Source organism: Scaptodrosophila lebanonensis, unplaced genomic scaffold (assembly GCF_003285725.1).
Source record: "Scaptodrosophila lebanonensis strain 11010-0011.00,11010-0021.00 unplaced genomic scaffold, SlebRS2 tig00000043-arrow-pilon, whole genome shotgun sequence".
In the NCBI taxonomy this organism is placed as follows: domain Eukaryota; kingdom Metazoa; phylum Arthropoda; class Insecta; order Diptera; family Drosophilidae; genus Scaptodrosophila; species Scaptodrosophila lebanonensis.
The window spans coordinates 6,526,876-6,541,929 of NW_022060545.1; the positions used below are offsets into that span (position 1 = coordinate 6,526,876).

At 37.8% G+C, this 15,054-nt stretch overlaps 1 protein-coding gene across 3 annotated transcripts in view; it reads left to right on the plus strand.

Annotated features, from left to right (window-relative positions):
* Positions 1 to 15,054, plus strand: part of LOC115622987 (protein alan shepard) — a 220,218-nt gene that overhangs the window by 126,370 nt on the left and 78,794 nt on the right. Inside the window, exon 4 of one of the 3 annotated variants that reach the window (XM_030517142.1) lies at positions 1,232 to 1,252. The exons of the other annotated variants lie outside the window; for them this stretch is intronic. Coding sequence (XP_030373002.1) covers positions 1,232 to 1,252 — 21 coding nt within the window. The remainder of the gene's footprint in view (positions 1 to 1,231; positions 1,253 to 15,054) is intronic. 3 annotated transcript variants of the gene reach the window in all.

Below are 15,054 nucleotides of genomic sequence, written 5' to 3' on the forward strand. Positions count from 1 at the left end.
TGCTTATATGGGGGAATACAAAAATAGGAGGAGTCCTATAAGCGCTAAATAAAAATCAGAGTAAAACCGGTTTTCTACACTCTGTTTAACCATCAAAGTTTTTGAAAAAGTATAACGACCCCATTTTTGTATTATTCGAAATTAATTGATTATATTATTATTATTGTTATGGCTATCTATATTTTTTAGTTTATAAAATTAATCGGGTCAACAAGTGTTGCAAAAGCACGTTTCTAATACCAAATGTAACCTTTCGATGTCTAATTTTTTAAGGGTATTTTATAATCGGCTTCTAAATCTATTTTTCTGTGCTATTCCCAATGTGAAGCAAATATTTACACATATGGTTAATATAACATGCAAAATGCAACAATTTCGTAATTAAGTATACGTCAAGTGGCACATTGTGCATAAAATATTTATATGTATGTATGGGTGCGTGTGTGTCTGTAAATAAATCGTAAACAAAACGAAACGAAATTTTGTATACTCGTATAGTTAATACATTTCGAACGTGTCTGTGTTTGTATTTGTATGTGCGTTGCACTGAATTTATAGTTATTAAAATAATTTCAGTAAATTTCGCTTGCCACTGGCAAAGTCTGCGCAATTCTCATCCGCTGTGTGCTACAAAATGGCACAAACGCATTAATGTGCTTTCGCATAAATCAATAAACAGGCACTGCAATTAAATTGTTGCATAGCTACAGGCGCACACACACACTCACACCAATACTTGTATTTGATGGTCGGTCGTCAGCAGGCCAGCCCCCACATTTGTAATGCACAGCACGTGCCACGCCCACATTTTGGTATGCAACATGAAACAACAATATGCATAAATCAAACTTTACGGCCATGCAGAACGAAGCAAAGACCCTTTGGACCCAAGCAGACCGAACATTTTCCTAAAATACCGAAAATCCAAAACTATATGTTCCCAAGCGTGTGCGTATATTTGTTCGTTTGTTTGTTTGTTTGTGTATTTGTCTGTTTGTTTGTTTATACGTCTGTTATGCCACACAGTTTGTTTAGTTTTCATTTACATGAAATTATTTCGTATAATAAGTTAAACAGTTGCCATCCCATATGTATATCCATAAAATCCCCTCAAATGTTCCCCCCCCAGACAAACACCATTCAGCCATTCATGGGGTTACATTTGCATAAAACCCTCTTGTGTCTTGCCAGACATTTGCTTACATAGCTTTCGTCGCTTGACTTTTGCCAGCGGCCAGTCAAAGTATTTTGGGTTTTGATTATGCCGTCAAATTTTGCAGTTGATTGCAGCTCTGATGTAACAAGGCTCAGAAATCTAATATGAGAAGTAATACTATGAGTCGAGCAGCCGAAGCAAAGCGAAGACTGATTCGATTATCTGCTTTGTAGTTAGCCACACAAATGAAGTTTCAATTGCAAATCATTGTCCGCAAATGATTGGAGCTGAGTCGCCATCAGAGAAGGCGTACTGGCCTCCATCTGTATTATCAAAGTAACCATGTAAACATAACAGCAAACCTACTTGTAATTTCTAATTCAAACATGTGCTCTTCAGTTATTCTCAATCAGAATTAAATGTATATATCTGGGAGCTATGAGTTGTAAATAGCACTCAAACAAAAATTATTTGAATTGTACATTTCTGGGAATTCAGAATTGATAATATTAGCTTATATGCTTTAATTGTTGTATCGTATACAACTGCGTCATAGGGCTTGTTTGATTGTTGTATAGCTCCGGGGAAACAAAAGTTTTGTCGCAGAAGAAAATGTTATCTTAGTACTATATATAACTATGTTCATGAAGTATTTGCAAATTTCGACAAATTTATTTGGAATTTATTTGCCATAATTTTGTTCACAAGCTCTTTACAATTTTCAGATTTCGTACACCACAAAAGCTATTTTGAATGTCGAACTGTTTTACTTCAATAATTTTTGGAATTTCTTTGCTAATTTCTTGTCTGTCTGGTCATCGCATAAGACCTCACACACAATACTATCAACTATAGTTAAAAAGTTCGCTATCAATAATGTTTATATACCTATTTAAGACAATATTTTTGATGCTCCCTTAAAATGTTATTTACACATATAACTAATCAATTCTTCTTCTTTTTTTATTTTTAGGTAAGTTTAAGTCACCATTTTTGAAAACTTTAATCATTGGTAAGTTTAATATAATCGACAAATTGAATTGATAAATTCAAAGGCTTACACATACGTTCATTGATTGATTAACAATCCCACATAAGAGTACAACGAATTTTTTCAAACCCATAAAGCCAGGCTGCTTAAAAATATCATAGAACAAATTCCATATGGCTTTTCCGAAACAACTAAATGAAATCGAAGCTCAGAGGGCAGCAATGCATATGTATTTGTCTTTATTGAAGACTTGCAGGGGATTTCATGCAAATGTCTCAAAAAATTCAACTGCAAGTAGAGAAAACAAGAAGGAATCATCCAGCAACTGAACAACCAAAGGCAACTGAGCAGCTTACACACACATACTCGTACATACAGCCATACTCAGAGCCAGGCGCAGCTGGACGAAAGCCGGACGCACTTTAACTTGGCCAATGAAACTTTAAGGGCAGCAACTTGGTAGTTACTTCGAGACAGAGACAATTGCTACATACAGCAGATACACCATAGACATATACAATTTAAATCCCATGCTCCCCAACCATAAATCCGGCCCAAGCGCCAATGCAATGCACGCACGCACATTCTACATACAAAAGGGAGCGGGGGATAAGGGCAAACAACATTGTAGAAACTTTTCAATTACGTCTAGTAATTCTAAACTTGCACCCAAAGTCCAATAAGAATACAAATTCCTGTGGCGTTTAAATCTATTTATGTCGCTGGCGACGACAAACTCCAGCATCAGTAACCGCATTGGCGCTGGCCACAATGCACTGCCACTCACTATTTACTATATATAAATACATATATACAGTATATACGTTCCCACAATATATGCCATATAATAAATATATAATAGTAAAGTCGCGTATTACAAGACTGCAGAAACTTCGCTACTTGGGCAGCCGGAAGCCAATTCAACATTGCCGCTGTACAATGGGAACGAACTCCAATTCAAGGTGAACCTTGAAAGGATTCTACGACAATGCGTCTAATGAAGATAAAATTGAGTTAACAAACAAACATTAGGTTGTATTTAACCTAAAGACTAACATTTTTATTTAAAAAAATTTAGATATCAAGCGGAGAAAACAATGTTGGTTTTTGATAAGTAGTGGATATCTACTATAAGTGAAGTTTCTGAAAACATTTCCATAATAAAAAAAGGACTATTGACTTCATAGATGATGGGAAAACCTAAATGATCCTTTTTGGACACTTTTTATAGCTAAAGAAAAAACCGGATATTTCAGGAAGTGGCTTTAGCTTAAATACATTTTATCAGTCAGACAAACAAATGAAACAAAATCCATGCATAGGGTTTAATGCACAAATACTTGTAAGTAACAATATACTTATGTTGAAAATAATATAAATTATAGCTTTACCCCAAGCCAGAAAACCAGAACAAGCATCGTCTAACATTTCCCATATATCAAATTACTTTGCATAATTATTTTAAATATTTTTTTTTAATTTTAACATTTTTTTTTGACTTAGAATTAATCCTAAATTACACAATTTAATACATATAAAAGTAAATATTTGTATAGCCAGAGCAACGAAGGCCTTCAGGCTGGCTTAACTATTTAACACAAAGAATTTTGCCATTAATTATTAAAGAAAAACATCTTCACCATTATTTTAAGTCAATTCTATTTAAAATCATACCACTGTGCACAATAGAGTTGTAGAGAGCGGCACATTGCTGCCACATTGCTGCAAAGTTTTAATGTCCAAGGTGCAGTGTCATGCCCGCTTCACCAAATCTCCTGACTCTAAAAAACGCTTGAATCACATTAATTTGCATCCCGTGATGCCGTCATACATTTTTAATTGGCTTCACGTTGTAAGCGGATTTAAAATGAAAAATCTGCCTCTATGTCATAATATAATTTTTTTATATTGTTTTTTAAATTTTTTAATTGAATTTGCTGCAATATGCTATAAGCGTTTCGCGCTTCGCCATCGAACACAAATAATTGCCGGCGTGTTAACCTCGAAATTTGTGCAGCCGCAGAGTTTGGTAAAGAGCGCGTTACTCAAACATGGCGACACACACGCACACACACACACACACGCATATATACATATATATAAGATTACAGTTGTTGCTGCTCCCCCCTCGCACTCCCTGCTCCACTGCTTGGGCGTTGTGTGCAGGGCGCATGTCTCGCTCTTGCCTCTCACTGAAGCGCTTGTTTGGCCGTTGGCAAAATCTAAGAGAGCCGTCATTTTTTCTCTCTTAGTTATTCGCTCTTTATAGTCGGCCATTGTTGTCTGCAGCACCTAGGGCTCTCTTTTCCACCGCTGGTTCTGGCCAAATATGTGAACGCGCCACTTGCCTATGCCGCTATTAAAAAGAAAGATATTGACTTGTAATTTAATTAACAATTTAATTATATAATTTAATTAACTGCGGCGACAGATATGTAGTAAAAAAAATAAACAGAGGAAATAACAACTACACCATAACGAAGGAACACTGCCATATGGCAAAGTTCATTGGCTTGACTTGGGCTTAAGTTGTATTTACGGCTGGCGGCTGTAAAGTCTTTGGGCAGGCTTATGCGAAAGGCGTTAATAGGATTGCGCTAAGTTGTCGCTATGATGCCCTATCCCCTCCCCAGTCCTCCCCTGTGTAGAGTATGGCAGCCCCCCCTTACCCGTAGGCTGGCACATTTGCCGCAGCTTAAGCTACTAATCAACATTATGATGCACAGAGGAAGTTGATAGAGGGGAGGCGGGTGGCAGGGCACTGGCAAATGAGTTGCCTGCGGCGTCTGTGGCATATTTTTACAGTTGTTGGCCATTATGAATTTTTCACAGCATACATTTGGGCGCGCTTAATTTAGAAACACCCGCCCCAGCCCTAGCCTCAGTCCCATCCGACACGCGCCCATAGACATGTCAAGTGTAAGTTCAGCAGACAAAATTATGCTGTGTTGTTGTACATACTCGTAGTTGCCGTTGCTGTTGCTGTTTTTTTTTTTTTTTTTTTTTTTTGCAATTGCTTTTGCTGTTGCTGTTACCAGAACTTCTGGTTAAGAAATATTTTGCGCTGTGCAACTTAATTAAGAATAAGCAACGCTTCAAAACTCAAAATGAAAATATCAGAGCAGCAGCATAGGAGTAGAGGCAACACGAACACGAGGGGCATAAAGTTGTTCCACCAGCGACGCGACGAGACGCGACTCGAGACTACGCTACGCCAGCATTAGCAATAGAAGACGTTGGAAGCGGCTGCAAAAACAACTTCGCTGCTGACGACGCCTGAGCGACGCGCTTGGAATAACAAAAACGGAAATGAAAGTAATTTAAAGTGGTATTAAGTTGTGGCAGCCACATGACTATGTTTCTCGTTCCTCTTGCATACGAGTATGTTGTTCAAAGTATTCTCTGTGCGTTTATATTTGTGTATTTTCGCAGTGTAAGCACTTGGCTTGTAACGGAAGTTCGCGTACACACATACCCACATCTATGTATATCTCGCATATAAGTCATATGCACACACAAAAAAAAGAAACGCATAAAACAGAAACAATAAGAGCAACAATACGTATAACAGCGACGACTACAAAAGGAAGTTGCACTACATTTCACATACTCGTACTCTCGCCAGTCCTCCTTTCAAGCTATCAGCTGTTGCCTGTTCGCCTGGGTTTTTGTGCACCAATGAGTTACTTTTATCATTATATTTCGTTATATTTCTCGTCTTGGAACTTTTCTTAAGATGTATGTTACGTGTGAGTATTATCAAAGCTTGCAATATGCTATATCACCTCATTTTTTACCGAGCACTTATTAATTCTGGTTTGTGTATTTATTTTTGAAAGAGTAATGTGAATGCTCTCGGGAGAAAAATTAATATTTTAAATGTCGTTTGGTCATTCAGAAGACTTTTAAATAGGTTTTTAGTGGTTTCTAACGGAAAGTTAATTACCAAGACATTAACCATCAATTTCATTTAAGATATTTTATACTTTTTTACTGGGAAAAAATATGCACTTATACATTTAAATAATAAATGCTCTTAAAATTATTATTAATTTAAATTTTAAACCTCTTCAATCTGAAGGAATATTTAAAATGAACTTTTCATTAATTGGAAAATAAATATCTACATATCTACGGTAGATGAATATTTTTCTATGTGCGAATTATATTTGTTGCGAACAAGAACTTGAAACCTTGTCATCCTTCAAATTTAATCTTGATGGAACAGCGATATATATCCACTCGCTCCTATTTATAAAAAAATATACAAAAAGTAAACGCTTTAAAATTTACTGTTTCTTCCATTTATATATAAAAGCTTTAAAAGTCCAAGATCAAACTAGTATACGTAAATATATGATACCCGTTGGATTTAATTTCTATCGCATATTTCTTAATCAATTAATCTTACTTATTAATCTTATTATTTACTTTCTTTTAATTGATTTCGATTGTAAATGTTATTCTGACAGTCGGACGATGAGTTGTATTATTTGTGGGACGGGGAGTACAAGGTCTAGGACGTTGGGTTGGTGTTGGCTGGGGTGTAGGACGAGGTGTAGGACGGGGTGTAGGGCGAGGTGTAGGACGGGGTGTAGGACGAGGTGTAGGACGAGGTGTAGGACGGTGTGTAGGACGAGGTGTAGGACGAGGTGTAGGACGAGGTGTAGGACGAGGTGTAGGACGAGGTGTAGGACGAGGTGTACGGCGAGGAGTAGGACGACGAGTAGGACGAGGTGTAGGACGAGGTGTAGGACGACGTGTAGGACGAGGTGTAGGACGAGGTGTAGGGCGAGGTGTAGGACGAGGTGTAGGACGAGGCGTAGGACGAGGTGTAGGACGAGGTGTAGGACGAGGTGTAGGGCGAGGAGTAGGACGAGGTGTAGGACGAGGTGTAGGACGAGGTGTAGGACGAGGTGTAGGTCGAGGTGTAGGACGAGGTGTAGGACGAGGTGTAGGACGAGGTGAAGGACGAGGTGTAGGACGAGGTGTAGGACGAGGTGTAGGACGAGGTGTAGGACGAGGTGTAGGACGAGGTGTAGGACGAGGTGTAGGACGAGGTGTAGGACGAGGTGTAGGACGAGGTGTAGGACGAGGTGTAGGACGAGGTGTAGGACGGGGTGTAGGGCGAGGTGTACGGCGAGGAGTAGGACGACGAGTAGGACGTAGTGTAATACGTTGTGTGGGACGTAGTGTAGGACGAAAAGTTATTCGAAGTGTCGGTCGCGTGGAACGGAAAGTTATACGTTTGATTGGACGTCGAACGGAATCAAAACATTCTGATTTTATGGGGCGATGTATGATAGAGGGTGAGGACCATATCGCCAAATCCTTAGTAGTTGCTGTTGTAAATCTCATCGTTGTTACCATTTTTGACATTTTTTTTGTAGACCAGATCTTAACACCTCTACTGGATTGAACTGCAGATCGAATTGTTGATCTTGGTGCGAATTGCACTGTAGACCGTTTTGTGGTTATCGTAGGTGTTGATGGAAGCACCATTTCCCGTATCCATAATGGTGCTTTAGTTGGACGTTGTGTCGTTAAATGGGTTTTAGTTTTTACGAAAACTGAATCACCGACACGAATCAGACAAAGACAGATGGTCAACAGCCTGCAACGCATTTCTTAAAGACGTGATTTGTTATATGTGTCAATCCGCTTTTATAGAGATATGTCGATCAGTGTTTTTTCAGAACAATAACTCTCAATCAAAACACAGGTGTTTCATTTTTCCACAAAGCTTATATACAATATGCTTTTTTGAACGCATTGTTAGCGAATTTTCTTTGAATATACATATAACAGATACGCATACAAAAACTGTATATTCTCTCTTTACACAATGAGTTGCTTCTTTAAGAACTGGACAAATACAGCTGTACATGCTTTTCAAGTTTGTGATTGTGTTAGAGATTATATATGACTGCAGACTACATATATGCGTATGGCTTATACACATATGCGAATAAAGTTATTCGCAAGTTTATGACTTTGCTGTATAACTTCAGCCGCACAGAATTAATTAACTGAAAGCCAGCATGATAAGATGGCTCACCATTTAGAGTTTGACGACTCAACATACCAGAACAGTGGGTCCCTCTTATTCTAGAATGAGTTCAAGGTTTTCCAGCAGGGTAGTGGGAGTTTATTCTACTTAATAATTTGTAATAGAAAGTTAGCCATCTTAACATATCATTAATTGAATATACTTTTACGTAAAGGAAAATTTATGTTTGAACAATAGCTGACTAATATGATGTCGAGTAAGATCTGCATTACCTGAGAATTTTTAATATCGTCAAAATTGAATCTACAGCTTTTATAAAAAATTATGAAATATTTAATATATAGAAATTATTATATATTATTATTATAATTATTAAAGATTAAATAGCATTGGAATCACTCATGCATCAGGATCATCAGCCCTTTAATAAAATAGATCATGATCATGATCAATTACCAGATGGACCAATTCCTGCGACAAGACATATAAAACAATTATTATATTATCAGACTCAGTAAAAACAAAATGAATTCTCAATGACGAGTCCTGAATTTTTAAATCTTTAATGAGCACTAATAATTTTTTCTCAGTGTAGACCAATGTAAATTTTATCCATGTGTGTGTGTGTGTAGGCGTGTAGGCGCAGCATCCTGTCTGACTTTTCTGTGCTTTATTTGGCTTCACTATGAGTTGCTTAGTATGGGGCGAACGGAAAAAGTTTCTGCGCTACGCTTCAAAACTGGAAATGTATTTGCACATGTGGAACAGATGCTGCCACAGACTACACATACAACATACTGACATGAATTCAACTGAGACAGCGTGCAACAAGCGAGTGAAGCCAACGCACACACACACACACACACACACAAACATTCATTCATTCACTCACCCATTAGTGTGTATTTTCTTTAGGCTTTAAATGTCAAGTCAGCAAGATACCAGGGCCGAACCTTTTTCATCATTTCGTCGTCAGCCAAAAAGCGGGCAACACGAAATGTAAACATTTTTAATTTAATTCCCCACCCAGAGAAAGTTCTTGGCATGCAGGGGCATATTGTGGGCGGAGTGCGGAATGTGCTCGATTTTGCCACCGAACACAAAAAATAAAATAGAACGTCGAGACGTGAGTTGTCATGCGATTCGTTTCATTTTTTTCCTTTGTTTTTCCCATTTTCTTTTTCATTTGCATTTTTTCGGGTTCTTTATGCTTCTTTCTATTTTTTTTTTTTTTTTTTGGTTGATTGATGGATTTGCGCCTGAAGCGCTGTGCGTGAGCGGATGAAGTGCTCCCGTTTTATATAAATAGCCGAAATTCCAAGAGTCCGAAATGCCGTGCTACTGACGTCAAGTGGTGTCGTCGCATTAGCAAATGCAAATGCGACCATGAATTATAATTTCACATGACCGCTACAATTTAAGCTCTATATCTATGGCCACTAATTGCAAAACTTGATCAATGCTGAAACTTTATGGCTACCAAATCCTAATTAACTGTCAACAAGCAACGAGTCACAACAGTGCCGTAACCTTCAATCAAAGGACACAAAACATAAATTTCAAGTGCTAAGCTCAGCCAACTTTTAACTGCTCAAGTGCTTTGCCAACCAGTTGTCGCTGTATGAAGTACAGTAAAGCCCTTAGAATTGGTAAACCTTGAAATACGGCTTTTCCTTTTCACAATAAATCGAATACAAATATAAACATTCTAACGATGGTCAGACTGGCAGATTATTTGCTCATTAGATAGACAACTAGCTTGTAATATGGCTTTTGATTGAAGTATCATTATTATAATTTATATTGCACTTTTGAAATCACTTCCCACCAATGGTTTTTTGATTGATGTACCATTATTATTACACAGTAATGGGGAAATATGTTTTCAAACCATGAACCACTTTAACCACTTTTAAGAACTTTTCATAATCAATACTAAACAATGAATGAGATTATCTCATAGCTTGAAAAAAAGGTCGAAGTATAAAAACGATTTGTTTCTATATTTATGCTTGACGTTAAATGATCATTTAACGTTTCAATAAATATATCAAGCGCAATTTTTAAAATTATATTCCGACTTAAAAATATAAAAATTCCCTCTTCACGCACTAAACATAACAATTGAGATGTTTTACTGTAATTGTCTGGCACGCAACACCCCCAATCCGCCCCCTTTTCACAGCTCATCCCTTTGCCTGGTCGCTCAATTGTCAACAAAGTAGCCATTTTGTACGCTCGCCTTGTACGGTGCGCCGCAATGTATGCTACACTATAATTAATTACAGCATTCAGAGTTGCTGCCAGCGTTGCGTCGCTGCCAACAGAAACGCAACCTCGTCGCCGCTGCTGGTTGTCTGCTGTTGTCCTTGCAGCCCCAGCCAGCTGCTACGCTCTTGTTGTTGCTATTGCTTCTGCTGCTGCTTTTTCTGCTGTTGTTTTTGTAATTGTTGTATCCTTGACATTTAGAAAACGATTGTGCGCTCGCTCGACCGGAAGTGGATTTTCTGTGTGGCCGCCAAAAGAGCGTGCTGCTCGCAGGCAACTCTTTTTACTTTCATTTCTGTTCAGCTATTGCCATTTCAGTTTTCACTGTTGTACTTGTATTTGTACGCTTCCTGCTCTTTTTTGCGGTTGACGTTGACAAAATTGTTCGCCCCCTCGCAACAAACAACTTAGTTCAGAATTTTAAGGGCTGCGGTATAGCCGCAAAGAGAACTTAATTCGTTAAGAGCGTAAATGTTGTTGTTTTTGGTGGCCATTGCTATCGTCGGTACAGTGGTACATTTCTTGTGGTCGGTGCTCGTGTTCGACTGGAATTTGATTTTGGTCATTTACTAAACTTTATTGTTGTTTTATTTCATTTTGTGTGTTAGCCAGCAGATGCAAAATGCATAACAAATCCAAGTCTCTAGTGTTAATGCGACACAGCTGTTGCTGATTAGTTTTTATTTCATTATTTGGCATATGTTGTGGGACAAGTTTTGTGCTGCTGTTGCTCTCACTACTCCCCCCATTTCGTGCTGTGTATTGTCGGCCGGCTAATGATGATGACTGTTTAGGGGCAAATGTAGCCCATTTGGCAGGCTTGACAATATGGCCAATGTGTTTATTTCCCCGTCTAGTGCCACTGCTGGGTCTTAAGGACTTACAATTTTCCGCAGAGTGTTGTTCAAAAGTTATTCCCATATGCTTCATGAATTTATAACTTTAATGGTTTAAAAATCAGTTAAGCTTCTTGATTCCAGTTGTGTTCACAATCTTGAATATAATTTCTTAAGTCTTCGAATTGTTAGGAAAACTAAAAGTTGTTTTAAGTCAAGGGAAAGGTAACAATCTTACGCTTTGTTTCGTATCCCCATGAAAATACAATATTTACAACAACAAAAAAATGCCATTACTTAAATTAGGGTTTGATTCGAACAATGAGAGAATATTACAAATTGAATACTTAGTAATTACAAAATATTTAATAGCTTAATTTTTCGTAAAAAAAAATGCAGTGCTTTATTTCATTCAATAGTTGTCTTATCATCCTTCTAGGCTAAATTTGCTAAATAAAACAATATAATATTTTTTATTACATTAATAAATGAATAAATACCAAAATTAAAAAAAATGAGTCATGTGTAAAATCGTTAAAAAAAAATTTTACAAACCAAAGAAAAGGCAAAAATTGACTAAAACAACAACTCAGTTAAGAATTCAATATAGATATAACGCTAATCTTATAATGCATTTTAAAAACTTTTATTTGCTATATCAGAACTATACACATTCGGATCTCTTAAGAAATAATTTATTAATAGCTTTTTAAAAAATTATTTTTAATTCTTTTTATTTCCACAAATCCACTCCATAACTGCAAAGAAGATCACAGATCATTATGATGCAATTATTTTTACATTCATATTGTAATGAAAATAGCAACCGTAATCTTAAATCTTCTTATCGGCTTGCGTTAATACATTGCTCGACGTTGCTTGCCAGTGCTCGCTTTTCACTGTCGCTTGGCAACCGTTGTATTTATACACATGTATGTGTGTGTGTGTGGCTTGTGGGTGCAGAGGCTGATGGCATAAAATTCCAAGTCATATTTTTTCAATTATTGCGAAATGCGTCGCGACGTTTTGCAATTACTACTGAAAATAAAAATGAATGAATGAATGAATGAATTCCCCAAAAAACTCGGCACCAAATGCTAACCGACAAACCTCATCAAATATGCGGATGAAGTACGAATTGCTAACTCACGCGCAATTTCGCATATAAAATAGCGAAACATTTTCACGCCTGCATGTTAATTAGAAGCAGCATTCAGTCAACACACACAAACGCCCCATTCATTCTCACACACACACACACACACATACATACACACAACTGCTGCTGCTGCTCATGGGTGCTTTCCTTCTCGTTTACAATGACGCACATAGCGCTCACGCAACAGACCAACAACAACCACACAGTCACAAAAAATTCAAATGGTAATGAAAAGCAAAAGGAAAGTGAAAAGCGACGCAGCGAATACAACAAGTACGCCCTCTGGCGGTCCAAATTGTCGAACATTTATTAATTGACTGTGCTCGACATTTCCGACGTGCCAATACGAAAAAAATAGAATACAAATCGACAGTCAGACGCATCGATACAAAGCGGGTATTAAAAAGTCAGTCGGTTGGCGGTGAAAGCAAGAATATGGCAACAGCTGCTGCATACTTACAGGCGCCCCATCACACTATGCCACAAACCTCACGTTCTATTTGACGCAATTTTTTCCAAATTAAATTTATTAACGCATAAGAATTACATTAAAGCTTCGGATGTTTGCTTCCTGTTTGCGAAGCTTTACTTATCGATAAAACGGTCTCCTCCAAATACTGATACTAATCTATTGAAAAAAGTTTAACCATTCACAAATATTAATAGTTTAATTAAAATTGTTTTTATGAAAAGAAAAAAAAACTAATAAATAGTAAATAGGGAGAATCTACCTATCAAAAAATTGAACAGTGTTACCCGAATTCAAATGTTAATTTTTTCGTTCTTCGGTTTTCTTTGAAAATTAATAGTTCAACATTTCTACTCAAAAAGACAGCCATTCGCAAACATTAATAGTCCGATTTAGAAAATAGATTAAAATTAAAAGTACAAAAATTAAATAAACTAATTAAATAAACTAATTCTTACCACAAAATTAATATGCGAGCCTTGTAGCATAGTGTTATTTTCAGTATATTCACTTATTTCCAGCATCCATGGGGCAGTCCGTCCCTTTCAATGACACTGTCATTGCCAAACGCACACAGACGCACACTCACACAGACACATACACATACAAAGAGCTTCACAATCATCGACATCAATGATAGCCGACAATATCAGCAGAGTGTATATTCGGACCGACCCCGTCGCTCTGTTCAACAGGTTGCCATACCCTACGGATTGAGGATGCCTGTCCTGTTTGCCTTGCCTGCAAAATGGCGACGCGTCCAGCACAGTTCCCGCTTGTTGTTGACTTTAACGCAGCTGCGTTCGTCCTACTACTCTGCTACTACTCTGACCACCTACATCGCGTACCCGACTTGGCTGGCGCGTTTTCAATCATCGCTGTGGCTGGTGGTGCTTTTGCTGCTGTGGCGACTGAGGCAGCATGGAAAGCGCTTCGTCCTGCATTCATTTGTTGCCGAGTGCTCAGTCAGTGTCTGACATCGTTCCGAGCATAATGTGCGTGCGCTAAATCAAAACCCAATCCCCTCCACTACCCAAAGCTTCGAATCAGTACAGAGGCAACTGCTCTTGTTTGTGTCTTCGCCGCCCGTTTCGTATTGCATACAACTAGGCGCTGCAAAAAGTGCGTGTGTGTCTGCTTTCTGTGTGCTCATGTATACGTGGTTAGTGCTTGTGTGTGTGTGTGTGATATGTGTGTTCTGTGCCAACAGCTGTTTAGCTAAAACTACAACATCAAGAAAATCTGCCCAAAATTAGAAACCAACCAAACAAAAATAACAAGCCGCTATTCAACAATTTTAACTTGACACTTTATTAAAAAAGTTTCCAAAAAATTGACCACAAAAAAAATCATAAATATTGTCAAAACAGGGAAAACGAGGAAAAGACAGAAGAAGAGCGAACAACAACATTGCATATCAATTTGAAATTGCTTTGAGTGTGGTAAGTTTTTGCGCCTGCTGGTAGGCTAGCCTTTTTGTTACTTTGTACAGCCCTTCGCTTGTCGCACTGCGTCACAGCCACAGTGGCAACATATGGCTGGCCTTAGTTACGCCTTAGTTGCTGTCGCAATCACCGTAAGGGTGGCCAACACCCACAACTACACTCACACACACACACACACACACACACACGTACAAGAAGAAGCAGAAGCCGAGCTATCCTAACCGGCATCTACAATTTTGTCTTGCTCTCGATATTTGTTTTTCTTACCAATTTGTATACCCTGTACCTGCATGCTTAAAAGGGTATATATTAGGTTTGTGCCAAGCCTGTAACAGACAGAAGGAAGCATCTCCGACCCCATATATATGTATGTATAAACAATGTACGTCTGGATGAACGCCTAGATTTCGGGAACGACAGACCAAACTGTCGCTAGACAGTTTCCTGTAGACTCTCCAAGTCCCTAGGAAGCATGAGTTTATTGTATGTTTTTGATTTTCCCCACAGTAGCATTATCTCTTACTTTTTTCTTTCTACTGTTACTAAATGATCAAAGGTTGTTCTAGTTTTGGAACAAAGAATCTAACACAAAAATTAATATAAAAATTGTACAATTTTTTTCTTTTTTTCCACACCTAAATTATTTCATGTGTGTACAAACTTGCTCTTATGATTTGATATTATTTACGAATATATGTGTATTTAAGAAAAAGAGGCTAG